The sequence below is a fragment of the Gopherus evgoodei genome, chromosome 6, assembly GCF_007399415.2.
Source record: "Gopherus evgoodei ecotype Sinaloan lineage chromosome 6, rGopEvg1_v1.p, whole genome shotgun sequence".
NCBI lineage: Eukaryota > Metazoa > Chordata > Testudines > Testudinidae > Gopherus > Gopherus evgoodei.
The window spans coordinates 29,762,346-29,778,759 of NC_044327.1; the positions used below are offsets into that span (position 1 = coordinate 29,762,346).

Genomic DNA, 16,414 nt, shown 5'->3' on the forward strand with positions numbered 1-16,414 from the left:
AATTTGGATGCCCAATTTGAGACACCTAGGACCTGATTTTTTCAGTGCTTAGCATTATACAGCACTTTATATGTTCAAAGCGTAGCTCCTATGTGACTCCATTTACAGCTGTGAATACTCAGCATTTCTGCAGATCAGACCCAAATGTATCAAGTTGCTTGCAGAACTCATGGTATCATAGTCCACATAACAATGAGGAGGGGGCTCTGTTGAAGTGATATACTCTGAATGATTACTTAGGTTTTAGATGTTAAGAACCTTTGTCATTTTTGCTGTCAACACATTTGAAAATTCTTCTTACAGATTTGTTTGGTTCCTTCTGAACTATTAACTAGATAAATCTACCTTTTAAAAAAAGTCTAAAATTGTATAATCAGAAAGGCCCCCTGGCCTCCTTCTTCAGGTTAGGAGGTATCTTTGGAGGCTCTGGATAAGGCTATTTTTATTAGGTTACTGTTTGGTCTGAGCGCAGTTATCTGTTCATCCTCCCAGTGGAAGGTAAATTATTTGGAGGGTAGGGAAATGGGTTAGAGTTTTATGAGCTCTGAGGTGAGCAAATTCAGTTTTGTGGACTGGTTTCTTTGTGTGGATTATGGTGGTGGCTACTGTTTGTGTTTGTGTTGGTTGGCATTTTTTAATTACTTGTCAAGGGCACCGTGAGCCTGAGGTAGCTGTTCTTTATGTTTCATATGTTGCAATGATTATTTTTATTTATACTGGATAGCAGCTATCTTGCACAGTCAATTGGAAAAAGTAGAGCAGAACATCATTGTTTTAATCTAAACTATTAATGACATATTATACTGTTTACCTTTTTAGTTACATAAAAAAGCTTTCTTGTGTCCAAATGAGGACTGATTCTTTTTGGCTGGGAGTGTCACAACAAAGTGGCAAGATCTGGAGAATTTACACTAAAGTCAATGTTGCCATCTCTCATATGTTTACCATGCGACTCCTAATATTTGCTGTTTTTCTTTAAACTCCCACTTGTGGACTGGAATAAGTGAGTTACATGATAATCTTGGGTTTCGTTTAATTAAAAAAAAGCAATATTTTTAGCCCTCATGGAGTGGAAAAAAGTTTGAAAACATGGCCTGAATGTACCCCATACATATGAAAAGCAGAAAGCAAATAAAAGGAAGCTATTTTTTAAAATCTCATGATTTTAAGCCAATCACATGACTTTGAGGCCTTACTCATAATTTTTGAATGCTTGGGATTGGAAATACTGTAAGCCGTTCCATACTAGGAACAAAATAGCATTAATCACAACTGTATTACAGTGGTCATCTATACTAGGGCTCGATTAACCTATTTTTCATTAAATAAATAAACTATAGAAAAAAGGGACTAGCACAGTTTTTAAAGACAAATCTTTAACTGCGCTGATCAGCAAAATTCTCCTAGAACTCTAATTTCAACTTCAATTCTTTGTTGTAAAGTTTAAAATACCAGAGTAAAGTGTACGCTACAATAATCAAGTTTTTCATAGGTTATACTTAGCACTAGGTCTCTCTTCAAATGTAGTTGTTCATACTTTTCTCGACAAAAACTTTTTAAAGAAGTTTATTTAAAATCTAATAGTATATTAAAATTGTATTATAAAAAACTTGAAAATTCTCAGACATCATAAATATGTGAGCATAATTATGCGTGCTATATTTATGTTGACAAACCATATTTCATTAATACTTTATATATTTCCTAGTAATAGTAATATATTGTTTATCCACATTACTGCACATGCTAAACTTGTTCTTTTTACTGGCTAGCCTTTATAAACACAGTACTTGTGATTTACCAGTTATAATCATATAGCCAGCCAAAGCAATAGCTGAGCTCCAACTCTTCTGAAATCCTCAGCCTTGATTTTACATTTCCTCTCAACGTGACTGTTGTAGCTCCCTTCTCTGAGGCTTCCGTAAATCCCAGCTCTCACACTTCTTCATGTGCACAGTCCTGCCATGGCAAATCATCCCAATGAGTCCCATTCGTGGCCATAAATTGTGAACACTCTTAACTGTTTTAACCCAGATACACTTTGTAAGTTGGTGGTGTTCTGACCCTCATCCAACACCACTCACTCTTGGCAGCGTAGGCGCAAAACCTTGCCCTCTTCCTGATGTTTTATCTTTGTTAATGAATTAACACAAAATAAACAACTCCTGCTCAAGCCCAGACCCTACGTTTCTCTGCCAGAGAAGCCACTCATTTAGTCCTGATGGGTTAATGAGCTGCACCTGTCACAGTGAGTTAGCAGAAATCATTTAGCATCTCCCAGCAAGGTTCCAACACCTGTCAACAGAGTAACCCAGCTGCCCTTCCTAAAGTGGCATGTGAGAACAGTTCAGAGATCAAACACGGGTCACCAGTGCGAACAAGAGAACACAGGGAGTTAGGCTGTAAGCAACTCATTCATATATACAGAGCAGTTCACAGGTTTAATAAAGTTCTGCTTGTTCAACTTAACCTGCGTTCAGCTTCACTCTGTGCTAATGAAACACTCAGGAACAATTCTCCTCCCACCCCAAAATCCCTTTCTGCATTATATTTTCAATCATAATCACATTCATACAAATTTCTTCTTAACACAATCATCCTCAAGTGCCACATGTAAGAACCCAAAGGCAGGGCCGGCTCCAGGATTTTTTCTTGCCCCAGGTGGCAGGGGAGGCGAAAAAAAGGCGTGATCAGCAGCAGCTCCACCACGCCACATTCTTCTTTGACAGCAATTCAGCTGCAGGTCCTTCCCTGCGAGAGGGACCGAGGGAGCTGCCACCGAATTGCCGCCGAAGAGCCCGACGTGCTGCCCCTTCCCCTTGGCTGCCCAGGCACCTGCTTGCTGAGCTGGTGCTGGAGCTGGCCCTGACCAAAGGACCAGTGTTGGAACCCCACTGCTCTATACCCATCAACTATCTTTTTTCTAATCTCTCTTAAAAACCTCTCTCCTCACCTGGTCCTCTACTCCTAATTTTCAATTTCCCTTTGATGGTTTTTTTATTTTAACTTTAACTGTATTATTTATTTTTATAATGCATTTGGGAGATACAATTTGTCTGAAAGAATGGTAAAAAAAAATATAACAGCTATTCTGTACAAACTGGTGTGTATCTTTGTGTATATGGAAAGTAGATTATTTTAGTTTAAATATTAACAGGATTTTTTTCTTCTCATCCTTAATTTGTGGTTTAGTATGTAAAAGTGTACTGTTGTATAAAGATTAAAGGTCTATAGATGAGAACTTACAGAGAAGACCTAACTGACAATCTATTGGCTTACTGGGCTGTTTCACATGAGTGTAACTGAGAACAAGATTTGATCCTTCGGTGTTGATAATTTTTTTTTTAAAAAAAGAGTCACTGTGAAAGTTGGGAGGCTTGAATTAACCCTTTTTTGTTTTTCTCCTCAGAAAATCAATGTAACTGTGTGTGTAGGGGTGAGATTTTACTATATGTTTTAATGCTAAATTATTTTTTTGAATATAGAACAGCGGTTCCCAAACTTGTTCCGCCGCTTGTGCAAAGAAAGCTCCTGGCGGGCCGGGCCAGTCTGTTTACCTGCCCCGTCCGCAGGTTCGTCCAATCTCGGCTCCCAGTGGCTGCGGTTCGGTGCTCCAGGCCAATGAGAGCTGCTGGAAGTGACACGGGCCTCGGGACATACTGGCTGCCGCTTCCAGCAGCTCCCATTGGCCTGGAGCAGCAAACCGCGGCCACTGGGAGCCGAGATTGGATGAACCTGCGGACGGGGCAGGTAAACAGACTGGCCCGGCCCGCCAGGGGTTTCCCTGCACAAGCGGTGTGAACAAGTTGGGGAACCACTGATAGAGAACCAATGGGATAGAAGGAGTTGAGATGGGACTGTGGATAGCTTAAGAATTACTAATGTGATAACAAGTCTGAACTCTCAATGCTAGGCTGCTACCTCAGGTGTAGTCTATAGTGAAAAATTCATTTACTTTATGGCCGGTGGTTTTATGGCCTGTAAGAAATCAGTTTACAGCAAGGTTTCAATCCCAGCTTTCCAGTGTCCAGTTTCCTACAACACTCATTGCAAGTGACACTCACTGGCATTGTCTGGGTATACCAAAAGAAGTACAGGAGAAATGTGATATGGATTTACTCAGGCCACAACTTTTATTATATAGATACCTGGGACTACCTGGCAGATAAAGTGTACAGTGCAGGCAAATCCACGTTATTCAAATCATTGCCTGAGGCTTTCCATCAGCCCCCCCTTCATTTTCCATCCAGGTCCCCCAGCCAACCCATGGCTTGGACCTTATTATCCACTCAGCTCGCGGGAGGGTTAAAGTGGGCTGTGAGAATGGGGGGTGGGATTGGCTCCCTGCTATACCAATCATAGGAGTCCCCAACCCCCTCCCTCACTCTGTTCCTTTATCCAGCACCTCCTTTTAAGTCCTTTACCAGGCCATTTATCTGGTCACTGATGCCTTCCGTATGGAGTACCTGCACTGGACATCTGCCACAAGCGGTTGCCAACAATTGCTTGGCTGCCTCCTCACCCACCCAGTTGGGTTCCCAAACATCTCCCAATGGCCTCTTGTATAGCAGCCCCAATAGGTGAAGCCCCATTCTCCAGAAAGATCCCATTGTCCCTTGTACCATGCCAGGATTGTTAAGGGGCACCAGCAGCTGGGTTGTCCTCGACCAGGTACCGCCCTCTGCAATGGGAAGTATAGGTGACAAGCTCTCTGGATCCTTAAATTGAAAGAACTCATTGAAAAACAACTTCTTGCGTAGCTCAGCTGTGTGCCCGAAGCCAAGAATCTCCATGCCACTAACTACATCATATGCTGAGGTTCCATAGAGCCAGCGGCATCTGCTCGGGTTCGTTGTTAGCTCCTGGTGCAAGCTCACGAAATCTGGCAAACTTTAAATGAGACCAGGCGTCCACTGTGCGTGGAACAAAGGGGCTTCCCATGCCCAGGGCTTGCACCTATATAGTCTTCAGACCTCACGTTACTGGAGGGTGAGTCAGCACTGCAAAGCTGACCACTGTTAACCTTTTGCAGCAGTCTCTGACCTCATTCCCCCAGCCATAAAGCACAGCTGCCCTCCTTTGGCAAGCCCAGACAACGTTTGCCCCGCTTCAGATGCGGTGCAGTCAGTCTCAACAGTTAGACCAAAGACTGATTGGGACAGAAAGCAAAGGCCAAAATTTCCAAACTTGAGTGCCTACAGCTAGGGTCCCTTATCTATATTGGCTTCTAATAAAAGTGGCCTGATGTTCAGAAGCGCTTGAGCACTCCATCTCCCTCTGACTTGTATGAGATCCATGGTACTTGGCACATTTGGAAATCAGCCACATTATTTAGAAGTCTAAGTATTGATTTTAGGCGTCTAATTTTAGGAATTCAAGTTTCAAAATTTTTGCCTTAACTAACATCACCCCTTTCCTTCCCCTCCCCCCCCCCCCCCCGAAGGTAGTTATTTCTGGGCAGGGTTGAGAGACACTGGCAGGAAAATGTGGGGAAACAGGAACTGTGGGTTGTAGTGTCTGTTTACTTCAGTCTCCAGTAATGTTAATCTGACACCTATTGCAAAAAAGTGTGCATGTGCATGTGGAACAAACAAATTACAAAGGAATTGATTAAAATTTAAAGCTTCCAAATGGCTTTTGAAAGGAATTGTAGTAAGAAACAAGCTATCCTATTTGTGTCTGATATATTAAATATAAAATATTTTCTTCTCTTTCCCCTTCCTTCAAATTAACACCTCTCCCCCTTAATTTTAACATTTTGTAAATAGCTTTTGTTTCCCCCCACACACACTAATCTGTCTTTCTTGATCCTTGTTCCTAAAGATCAGTTGTGCAGGACATACAGGTGTTAGCACAGCTGGTTTGCTGATGACAACTCTGTCCATATAGCTGTCTAGTGTGTCATCATTCATATTGTTCAGTGTCATTCTGACCTAGCCAAGCTAAAAATGGTACTCCAGCTCAAGAGGGATTTTAAAAACCTTGACAAACTAAAGATAAGACATTGCAGAATGTCGTATCCATGTCTTAAGTGTTTTCAGCTTAGACTTATCTAAATAACCAATTCCAGAGCTTGACTGTCTTCATTCTTTTGGAAGTCTGAAGATTTTTGTGTAGTTTGCCTTAAGTAAGGAAATATCCTTGTGTGGAGGACTGTGAAATTAGTTAATGCATTAGCCATTATTTTCTCCAGACATGGGTTCATTTCAAGCCCAAGTCATTGAAATCTGTTCATAGGGGACATATTACAGTACACAGCCCACAACTACAGCCTAGCTTTGGCACAATGGTTAGTGTTTGCTAATAGAGGTCTGGATCAAATAACATCTTATCCAACAGAGCATGGATTTTTTGTGGGGTAGTGTGCACTGTAATTCTAGTTAAGTACAGGATTGTACTCTTTCACTCTGACAATTAATCCTATGACTTTGCCTAGCTTTTAAAAAAGTTCATCAGTTTTATATGAGCCATGTCTCATCACATAACTACTGTTTATCCAGCAGTTCATGTTGTTTAAATAACTTGTAAGTTTTGCTTTAATATTGTATTGTGACTATATGTGTTTGGAAGAGTAGTTTCTGCATTGCAATAACATGAAAAAGAGCCTCATAATCGGCATAATATAAAGCAATTTTTAACAAGTTTTCAGTTAAGAAGTTAGTTATTTGTTTCAGATGTTAATTTGGAAATTTGGTGTTATTTTAACACACGTCTCCTTGAGTATTGTCAGTGTGGCCCCTACTTCAGGGGATTATGTGTGCACCCTCTAAGCCAAGTAAAAAATCTCCAGACACCAGCCCCTCTTGGAGTGTGTGCATACTCCTTGGTTTGGTGAGTGGTTATGTAAGGAGCTGTGCACTCAGATACCATTGTGATAAAAAATACCCAAATAATAAACATCTTCCTCTTTCTCCCTATGCGTGGCACCCATTTTGTCAAGTTAGGATTTCTTGCATTTAGTTCGTTTGTTTATTTTGTTTATGCTCCTTTCCATGTGTAGCTTGGCTGGTTCCATTCCCAACACTGGTTCCAATCTGATTAGCTACCTTTACCTGTTGTTTATCTTGTAGTTTTGGTGGACTTAATTGCTCAAATTTAGAAGTGCAGGCCAGTCCTAGGCTGTCCCAGCTGATTGCCTCAGCACCAGCGGCAACATTATCAGCCTCTGCACACAGCGACGTTGAGGGAAGTTGCTCAGATCTGTCATAAAGTCTGGTCTGAAATCTGCATTGAAGAAGGCAAATGGAACAGGCTGTTGCTGATTGTCTGGGCTTGGAATGATCTGAAGGCTGTATGACATCAAGGGAAGAGGGAGCACAGCTGATGCAAATAATCTCCTATTCTCATTCAAATGTGCAGACTCACAGTAGGCCATGAATTCAGGGAGGAGTTTGCACCAAGATGAATCTGGAAGTCTATCTGTGCAGCCAGCACCTAAGGAGACTTAGAGCTGCTGAGGATTTGCATTGTAGACAGTTCTATGCTCCCCACCCCAATGGGGGCTGGGGTATGGAAGGGACAGTGCTTGCCTAGCCGGTGAGCTTGCCCAGCACAGCAGCTCTTTGAAATTGTCTAACCACTGGCTCAAGTTAGAGCAGATCTGGAGCTGGCTTGGTCCCCAGCAGCAGTCCGAATTGGAGATGTGTAACTTCTTTCTTGGCACTCATTTGGAATGACCTGCACAAGTCTCTCATTGCTTCCTAACTACTGAGTAACATGAGCATCTCACAGTTGCACAGACCATATTATGATCTATACAATTAATTGAATACAGAACAGAGAACAAGAAGTTTTACAGCACACTGGCATTACTTTTAAACATTGAAGGTGAATTTAGTACTTATAAAAGGACTAGTTCTGCAGGTCTTCTGCGGAGTAGCACTTACTCCTGTAAGACAGTGTTGATTAATCAGGCCAAAAGTAAGGGACTAAAATCTCTAACTTACCACATTTACTGAGTGCACTAAAGCCCACAGATAGACAAGTGCACCTTAACCTTGACTTTAAACACCCTTGAACATAATCCTGTGTCTGTCTTGAGCAGGTATTGCTAGTTATATCAGAGTGTGTGGTGGGGAGACAAATGTGTGATGTAGATAAATGGGAACTAGGATGCAGCCAAAACTATTTCCACTTGTAACCAGCACAATATTTTAACCTCTAGACATGAAAGATTAGTGCACTGAACTCTGTGTTTTATCTACACAGCTAACCTACCTTTTAATGTCAAGTTATATTCTTGGTATTATCTTTTGATCTTAATTTATCAGTGCTTTATTGATTTAAAATTGAGTGGGTATAGTATCCAATTCGTTAAAAAGTTAATCAGACTGTCATAAATCCTTATGTTCCACGGTTTGAAAATGTTTTCGTAGTCTGTTGTTTCATGGAGCTTTACAGATCGTTAAGTTTTAGCCCATTTTCCGGCACCATTTAAAAAAAAAATCCCAGATCCTGCAAACTACACATGTACTTAACTTACCCACTCTACCAATGGGAATCTTCACAGTACATAAAGTTAAGCATGCCTGTAAGTCTTTGCAGGATCCACATTTATGACACTTGTTTCGGAACCGGAAACCTATCCAAAGTTCCTGCTGAAGCAATCTAGCTAAATGCATATGAGTATTTTTGCTTTTGAGGTCTCCGCCTCTAAACCCCTTTTCTCATATAGGATGCTGAAAGCAGTTTTGCACACTGTTAGTCATTGTAATAAATCTATTGGTGTGGACTTTGTTTTTTGTTGTGTTTTTTTTAAGGACTCAGTCCTACAGTTCTTTCTCAGGCAAAACCTCTGTACTTGTGTTTTCACTTACAGATCCAAGTCAGCTGTGATACGTTTTGTGATACTTTTGCTATGAAAGAGTGTATACAAAAATAAATTGTATACTATTTGCTTTTTCTCTGCTGCAATCCGTGAGTAAAAATGTCTTCATTGTTTTGTACAATTTTGTATCAGCACAACACTTATTCCACAATTTTAGTTTTTCTTAAAGTTTCATTTTGCAGACATTCTACTAACTTCCTCATGGCAATAAAAAACACCACCTCCTCCTGAGTACAGATCCATCATTCTAGCTCTCAAAAGTCTTCAAGGTTTAGAAAACAGTTTTTACATTCAACTTAAAATCTTGAAAGGGAAGTCAGTGGGATTCGACATAAATGCATAAAATTTTAGCTGTGTGGATGCTTCTACAGAATTGGGGCCATGATGACTTGTCACATCTTGACTGTGTGGTCAATTGAAAGACTGTGCTGACTTTATGGTGAAGCAGCATAAGGATGTTTGCACAGCATGTGGCCTGTAAATAAATAAGACTTCAGTTTTCTGCATTTCAATTAAATCTTGACAAATACAATATATACGACTCTTGACTTCTCAAAAGGAAAGCTCTAAATATCTTATCTAAGCAAAGTGTCCAAGCGGTTTGAAAATAACATACATCCTTTTATATCTAAAAGATAAAAAAAAAAATTATGAAATATTTTAATTGGGAATTTTGGTATCAGGAATCATACATTTAAGGAACTAATACGTTCCTTTCTGATGTGGTGGTGGTGGTAATGATATACATTTACTACATTTTTTAAAAATGACTTATTGTCCAGTGAGTGTCAGGCTGCAGTAGTGAAACATAGCGCCTGATGCTAACAGGGTTAAAAGGATCTCTGTTATGTTTACTATGCTGTGCATTATACCTACATTGCTTATACATTGTTCCCCCCCCACCCTCTTCCCCCAGTATTAGCAATCTGCTTTTGTACTTTGACATCAGGGATTTCCCTAGTGATTTTGTCACAGAAAAAGAGAATCATCAATATCGCAGTTAAACTTGACTTTCAAAGCTAATAGTATCTCATTTGGGGGCTCAAATTTAATAAATTTTCTTTGATTCTGGGTGAGTTTTTAAACATCAAACAATGAATTGGCCAGGGTGCAGTAAAATATTTAGATCTATTGACTATGGTTCAGAAGGGTAGAAGGCAAAACACTGGTGGTTTGATGTTGATAAATTCTTAGTACCTTAATCCACATTAATGTTTTCTTTTATCTGCGTGCATATTGGCAACTAAAAGAGCCTGAAAAGTTGATATTTATAAACTATAAAAATTTAAATCAAATATATGTTTAAAATAAAGTGTTTGTGTTATATTAAGCACGGTTAATATCTGAACAGCATTACACATTCTGACAGAAGACCCAGGAGAATATATTTGTTCCGCAGGACTGTATATCCTGAACCTAGTACACTATGTGTGAAAAAAACGTGTGGCCTATGCTGATTAAAATTGCATTATAGTGCATATGTTTGGCAGCCACAGGTATTGACAGGAATTCTTTAGGTCAGCCTGGGAAATGTAGAGCTCCCTATTCCTATGGATGATAGCAGAAGAATAAAAAATAATGTATTTGTAGTCCTGTATATCTATAAAGTTACACAAACACACTTGTTTAATCACAGTAGATTTCAATTGTTGTGATGCTACGTGGAGTACGTTCTGAAGTATAATCAATAGCATTTTAAAAAGTAGAAGCCATTAAAAGGAGACAAATGCCATCTGGAATCTTAAATCGGTGGAATATATTTTAATTTAGGGTTGATTGGATATTTTAGAAGCGGCCCAAATTTATATTCGTAAATAATGTTGGTAAATTGTATGTTCTGTCATTTTATTATTCCCTTCTAAAACTATGCATTAACAATAAAAGTCAATAATGATCTTTGCCATGGTAGATAATCTTATGTAACAGAATGTATATCATATTAGTATATAATATAATTCAGTTTAACTACTGAAATTTTATTTTGCAAGATCCAAAAATTGTGCAAGATTAGGAAAAAGGGCAAATTGATAATTTACCTTTTGTATCAAATGAAAATGGAAAAATTGGGTGTGTACAGTTTTTACATGTGTTCTATGTGTAATATACACTTACAAAATATAATTATACTTTTAGTAGTGGGGAAAATCTTTTTTGTTAATGAAAGTATTTCATATTAATGTGACACAGTATATGTTTGGATATTTAAAGGGGAAAATATTCATCATTTATATAGCTGAGAGTTCTACTTATTTATTTTTGTCATTTTCATGGCATATGTTTGTATAATGTATTAAAAGCAGTTTTTTCTTAGCCATCAGATGGCAGTGTGATACCAACTGCATATGGTTACATTTGTCAACATAAGTAAGACTTTCACATGTGTATTGGGGGGGGGGGGAGAGGTTGGTTATTTTGTTTAATTTTTACCTTTCACAGTCCTTAAAAAAATCAAGCTGTCTAGGCTTTGTACAAATGCTACTGGTTTCCTTTTCCTTGTTTAGAAGGTGTACAGCTAAGTTAGCTAATACTAATATGTATTAGTTCCTTTATGTGAATCTGCTGTAAGAAATCTAACAGGCTGTGCAATTAACAGAAGAAAAAAATCCTGCTACAGGTAGATTTTTATTTTTGTTTTAGGAAGGATTTTAAATATTATTCTGGGGCTTAATTAAATTTGTTCTATTGAACCCCTCTGCGATGTGTATGATCTCTACACAGCAGTTGAAACTCATTTATCATCTCTTTCGTGTTGTTGCACAGTACTTTATTAATAGTTGATTGTTGGATGGAAAGTGTAATTACTGCCTACTATTTGTTTTCTTTTGTGTTAGGTGTTTTAGGAGGGATGAATCTGTAAAATTTGTCCACCAGTTGGAGTGAAGCCCTCAGTGACTCTTCTTCCCTTCTCATTTCAGTCCAGAGGAGGATGCTTTTTCTTCTTAGCATTCTCTCCCAGCACTCTGAATTAGAGATTTATTTGCAACGAAAAATCAATTAGTCCTAAATTTATTCATGGATTTCAGGTCCAGCGATCAATGCAAGTCCACTCAGTGGGCTCAAGGGGACCCAGTTCATCCCAGTTAATGTGTCTGAAGGGGAATTTCCATTGACGCTGGGTTTTTTTTCCCTTTAGGTCAGAGATCAGATCTCGCTGTCACGGACTGCGGCAACCAGGAATGACTTCACCCTGCAGCTACCCAAACTGCACCTGGAGACCTTTGCAATGGAAGGGCTGAAGGGCGGGCCAGAGGTTGTAGCATTTCAGGTTAGAGTCTAAATAATTTTTTTTTTTTTTTTTCTTTTTCAAATGAGACAGAGAGAGAAACAAAACTGCTTTAAGTGAAGAGAATAAAAGCTTCAAAAATGTTGTAGTCAACAGCTAAAAAGAAAAACAAACTAATCTCCTTACATGTCTTTGAATGATATAATTCAGAGACTGTTAGGAGCTTTTAATATTGGAGATGAAATATTAAAAATAGGGGAAAAAACAATTACCACAGAAAAAGATGTAAAATGTTATATTTGACTGAAAAGTAATGTTGGGAAAAGCTGCTTTCCTATTTAATTTAACCGGAACATGCCAGAAGAATAAAGAAAAGAAACAATATTTCCCTGCTTCTTCTGACTTGTTTAAGATTTTTTTCTCTAAAAATTAACAGATTACTGGAGATTTAAACTGCCAAAGAATCAACATTTTTAGAGCAATACTAATGTAAGTAGAATTGCAGTTTAGAATAATCAAGCACAGAAAATATTTTGTTCTTGTAATCCCTGGTTTTAAAGACTGGCATGTTTCCATGTCTACAGAGTATTCATTCATTGGAGGGGAACAGTGAGGGGAAAATTGGTTTGAACTAAAGAAGGACCCCACATTCAACTAAAAAAAAAATAGACTCCATGTGTGTTTTAGTTTATGTCTATTGATGCACACATTATCCCTTGCTCTTTTTATAGCCATTCAAAATGACTTAATTCTTGTGCCACAGTATTGCTAAGGGCAGAACATATTTTGGTTTTGATTCAGAGGATGGAGAAGACAGTGAATAAATATTTCTTTCACTGTGCTCTTGCTATGTACGGAAAACTGAAATGTGTTAACTTGTGTGCAAATCGTAGGAATTTTACTTCATATGTTGCACAGTGGATGTAGGCTTTCATTTTAAAACAAAATGAACTGTGTATTCCGTAAAAGGAATGCCACTGAAGTGTGAGGATTGCACACCTAATCACATACATTCAGGAACCACAGAATTAAAGTTGGACACTCATTCTAATATCTGTCCTCTTGCACACATGTATTATGATATGATGCAGATTTTAATCATGCAAAATATATAATAAAATATTTTTGAATAATACAATGCAAAGTTAAATTCAAATTGGTATGTATTTACTCATTGAAAGGAGATGGGGAGAGTATAGAGCTGTAGAATAACCTCTCCCTAACTCAATGGTGGTCATTGTTATTCACTCCTGTGGCTAAGAGTGAGATTCCAGAGGTATTGTGTCCTAGAAGAGAGAGCCATGTAAAAACAGAACAGCAAATCTGATGCCTTTCTAAAGCTGCTTCCTCATGGCTTTCTAGTCTGGTAGCCTGGTGTGAGGCCACCTGTCTTTTCCTTTTCCCTCCCATGGCCCTGGTAATGTTGCAGCTCTTGCAAGACAGCCTGTCCCTTCGTCCTCTTTAGGGGATGAGGATGAATAGGAATGTAAGAAACTGTATTTCAGGATTTCACTGAGTGCCAGGGAACTGGACTACTGCACAACATGGCTGAGTTCCCTGAGTGGCTAACTAGAGGGGTGATTTCACACATGTATATTGCTTCTGCCCTTGACAGCAGCAGTAGCATCTGGTTACTTTGCATATAGGTAAACAGCAGACATGGTCTATGGTTTATCTTGAATGAATTTCCAAGGATTTTCTTTGTTGTGTTTATTCTGAAACAACTACTTATAGCAGTACTTGAATAGAGCATATTATCAATTATATTTTCCAGATATTTACTTTATTTAAGCATTTCCTTTTTATATTAGGTACCTGTTTAGCTTAGTTTTAATTTCATCACATGGAGTAAATGTATGCAAAATGTGCATCTAAGGACCCTGTCCTACGGTCTTGAATTATGAAGTAGCTTTACTCATGCAAGTAGTCCTATATGGTATTAAAATCAATGGGCTTATTTGCGTTAGTTAAAATTTCATGATTGGTCCCTATCACTATTATAAATATATTTTACAGTGTATTATTAGGTAAATATGCAATCATGTAACTAAAAAGTGCTTTATATGCAAATGTTAAAAATGAGCATTCAGCCTCAACTCTAAATGCATTGGGTTTTGTGCGTTTAATTTCTTGCACAGAATTCTTTTCATTTTGTTTTAAATTCAAAACAGGAAAAAAACAAATGGGTGACAGGTATAGCTGTAGCCATTGGAATCAGTGAATACTGACCCCTGATATGTGATGGGGAGCTAAAAATTTTTAAATTTGATCTATATCAAGTGACTGGCATCCCCACAAATAAAGTTCAGCCTCTAGCCAGCACTCCAGTGTGTTTCCCCTGTATTACATGTTGTGAGAAGAAAACAAAATCTTTGCAATAAAGTAGCAAATGCGTCCACCTGAATCCCTCACTCTGTAAGGGAACCTGACAGAGAGCTAGGGGAGTTGGTCATAGTTCTTCCAAATTTCCCTGAAAGCAAGTGGTACTGCAGAGGAATCGGAGAGGATGAAATCCTCCATGCTTGATGTATGTGATGGTTCCCAGAGGCATTAGAGATCTATAATGCATTCCAGCGGGAGTATGAAAGAACTGCAAATGCTGGACAAAGTCATTCAGAAATTTCAAGAATACTATGCACATGTGAACATCACTTGGAAAAGGTACATTTTCTTTACAAGAAATCAACTGCCAGGTGAGATGCTCAAGCATTATGTTACATGCCTGCATAAAGCTAAGTTGCTTGAATTTGAACAGTTAACTGATGAACAAATTAGAAACCTAATTATTTCTGGCATAACAGATAACCAAGTCAAAACCAGAAGAAATTTATTGAAAGAAAATGGACTGAGCTTGCAAAGAACAGTGGATATTTACAGGGCTAATGAAAATCTGTGTTTCCCAATGGAAAGTGTTGTTAAAGTGTGTGAGAACTGAAGCACATCTAATCAAAAATGCATACCATGGCGTAAAGACAAAATCCATGGGTAAACAAACAGCAGTGACCAAAGGACCTGTGTTCCTCAACCTGAGAATACATTAAATGATTAATGAATTGCAAAAATACATATTAAATGTGCAAGCTTAACAAGGAGCTTCTTACACTTGACGTGCTTTCTAAAATACCCAAAACAAGGGAAAATAAGGTACATTAAGAGGAGTCTGCAGTAATTATGGCCACCCATTTCTCGAACAAAACTTGGCAAGCTGAAACAAGAATGACAATATGAACCCATCATTACAACAGCTTGAGAGGTATTCAAGATGGGTGGTCAGTGGAAAAAGCCCAGTTACTTCAGCAGCCATGGAAGATAAGAAGAGATCCAAATGTGAAACTTGCAATGAATACAGGAAACAAGATGCAAAAGACCCATTGAAACAACGTAATAGCCCTAGCCAAGACTTTACCAAGGTCTATTTGAATTAAACTGGAAATATAATCTTTTGCTAGGACCTACTACTCACTTTTTTTTTAACTGAGTTGTTGCACTACACATCAAGTAGCAATGTAATAACCTATCATAAATCACAGTTTCCTGAGTTAATAACACACATTGGCCCGCAATGAAAAGTGACTCGTTTCACCAGTTCTCTATGATGTATCAGATCAAGCATACCATGTGCAGGTGTTAATATTCAGAGTTAGTACTAAGAGCACCGCCTTGACTTTAGAAAATCGAAACCATCTTTGTCACATCAAAAGTATACATGTATAGCATTGTCTCAGCATATCTCACAATACTTCATTATGATCATGAGTTCAGAAACTCACATGCAGAAGGACAAAGCCAATATCAAACAAACCAAAGTTAGTTGAACCAAAGTCAGTTATTCCAGACATAGTAGAAAAGAGCTGTATGCCAGAAAGGTAGAACAGGAGAAATACAAGAAGTCAAACAATTCCTCCCACTCACAATTGGGATAAGTATTAGAACCCAAATAAAAAGTGCCTGACAACTTGCCACATTAATACCTTTGCCACATTGAGATTATATATCCTAGCCACCTTGAGAGATTGGCCCTACCAGAGGAATACAATAGAGGAACTCCTCACTTAATGTTGTAGTTATGTTCCTGAAAAATGCGACTTTAAGCAAAATGATGTTAAGTGAATCCAATTTCCCCATAAGAATTAATGTAAATGAAGGGGTGGGATTCCAGGGGTTTTTTTTTCATCAGACAAAAGACACACAAACACACATTCTCTCTCTCTCTCTCTTTCTCTCTGTACACACACACACACACACACGCAGTGTAAGTTTTAAACAATTTAATACTGGTGCACAGTGATGATTGTGAAGCTTGGTTGAGGTGGAGTCAAAGGGTGGGATATTTCCCAGGGAATGCCTTACTGCTAAATGAACTA

General features: G+C 38.5%; 1 protein-coding gene across 10 annotated transcripts in view; it reads left to right on the forward strand.

Moving 5' to 3' along the window:
* Positions 1-16,414, forward strand: part of CCDC171 (coiled-coil domain containing 171) — a 274,485-nt gene that overhangs the window by 144,675 nt on the left and 113,396 nt on the right. For 9 of the 10 annotated variants that reach the window (XM_030565906.1, XM_030565904.1, XM_030565900.1 and 6 more), the window contains one exon: positions 11,961-12,092. In XM_030565906.1, the coding sequence (XP_030421766.1) occupies positions 11,961-12,092 (132 nt within the window). Of the gene's footprint in view, positions 1-8,818; positions 8,917-11,960; positions 12,093-16,414 lie in introns of those variants that run through there. The other variant, XM_030565909.1, reaches the window with a different exon arrangement.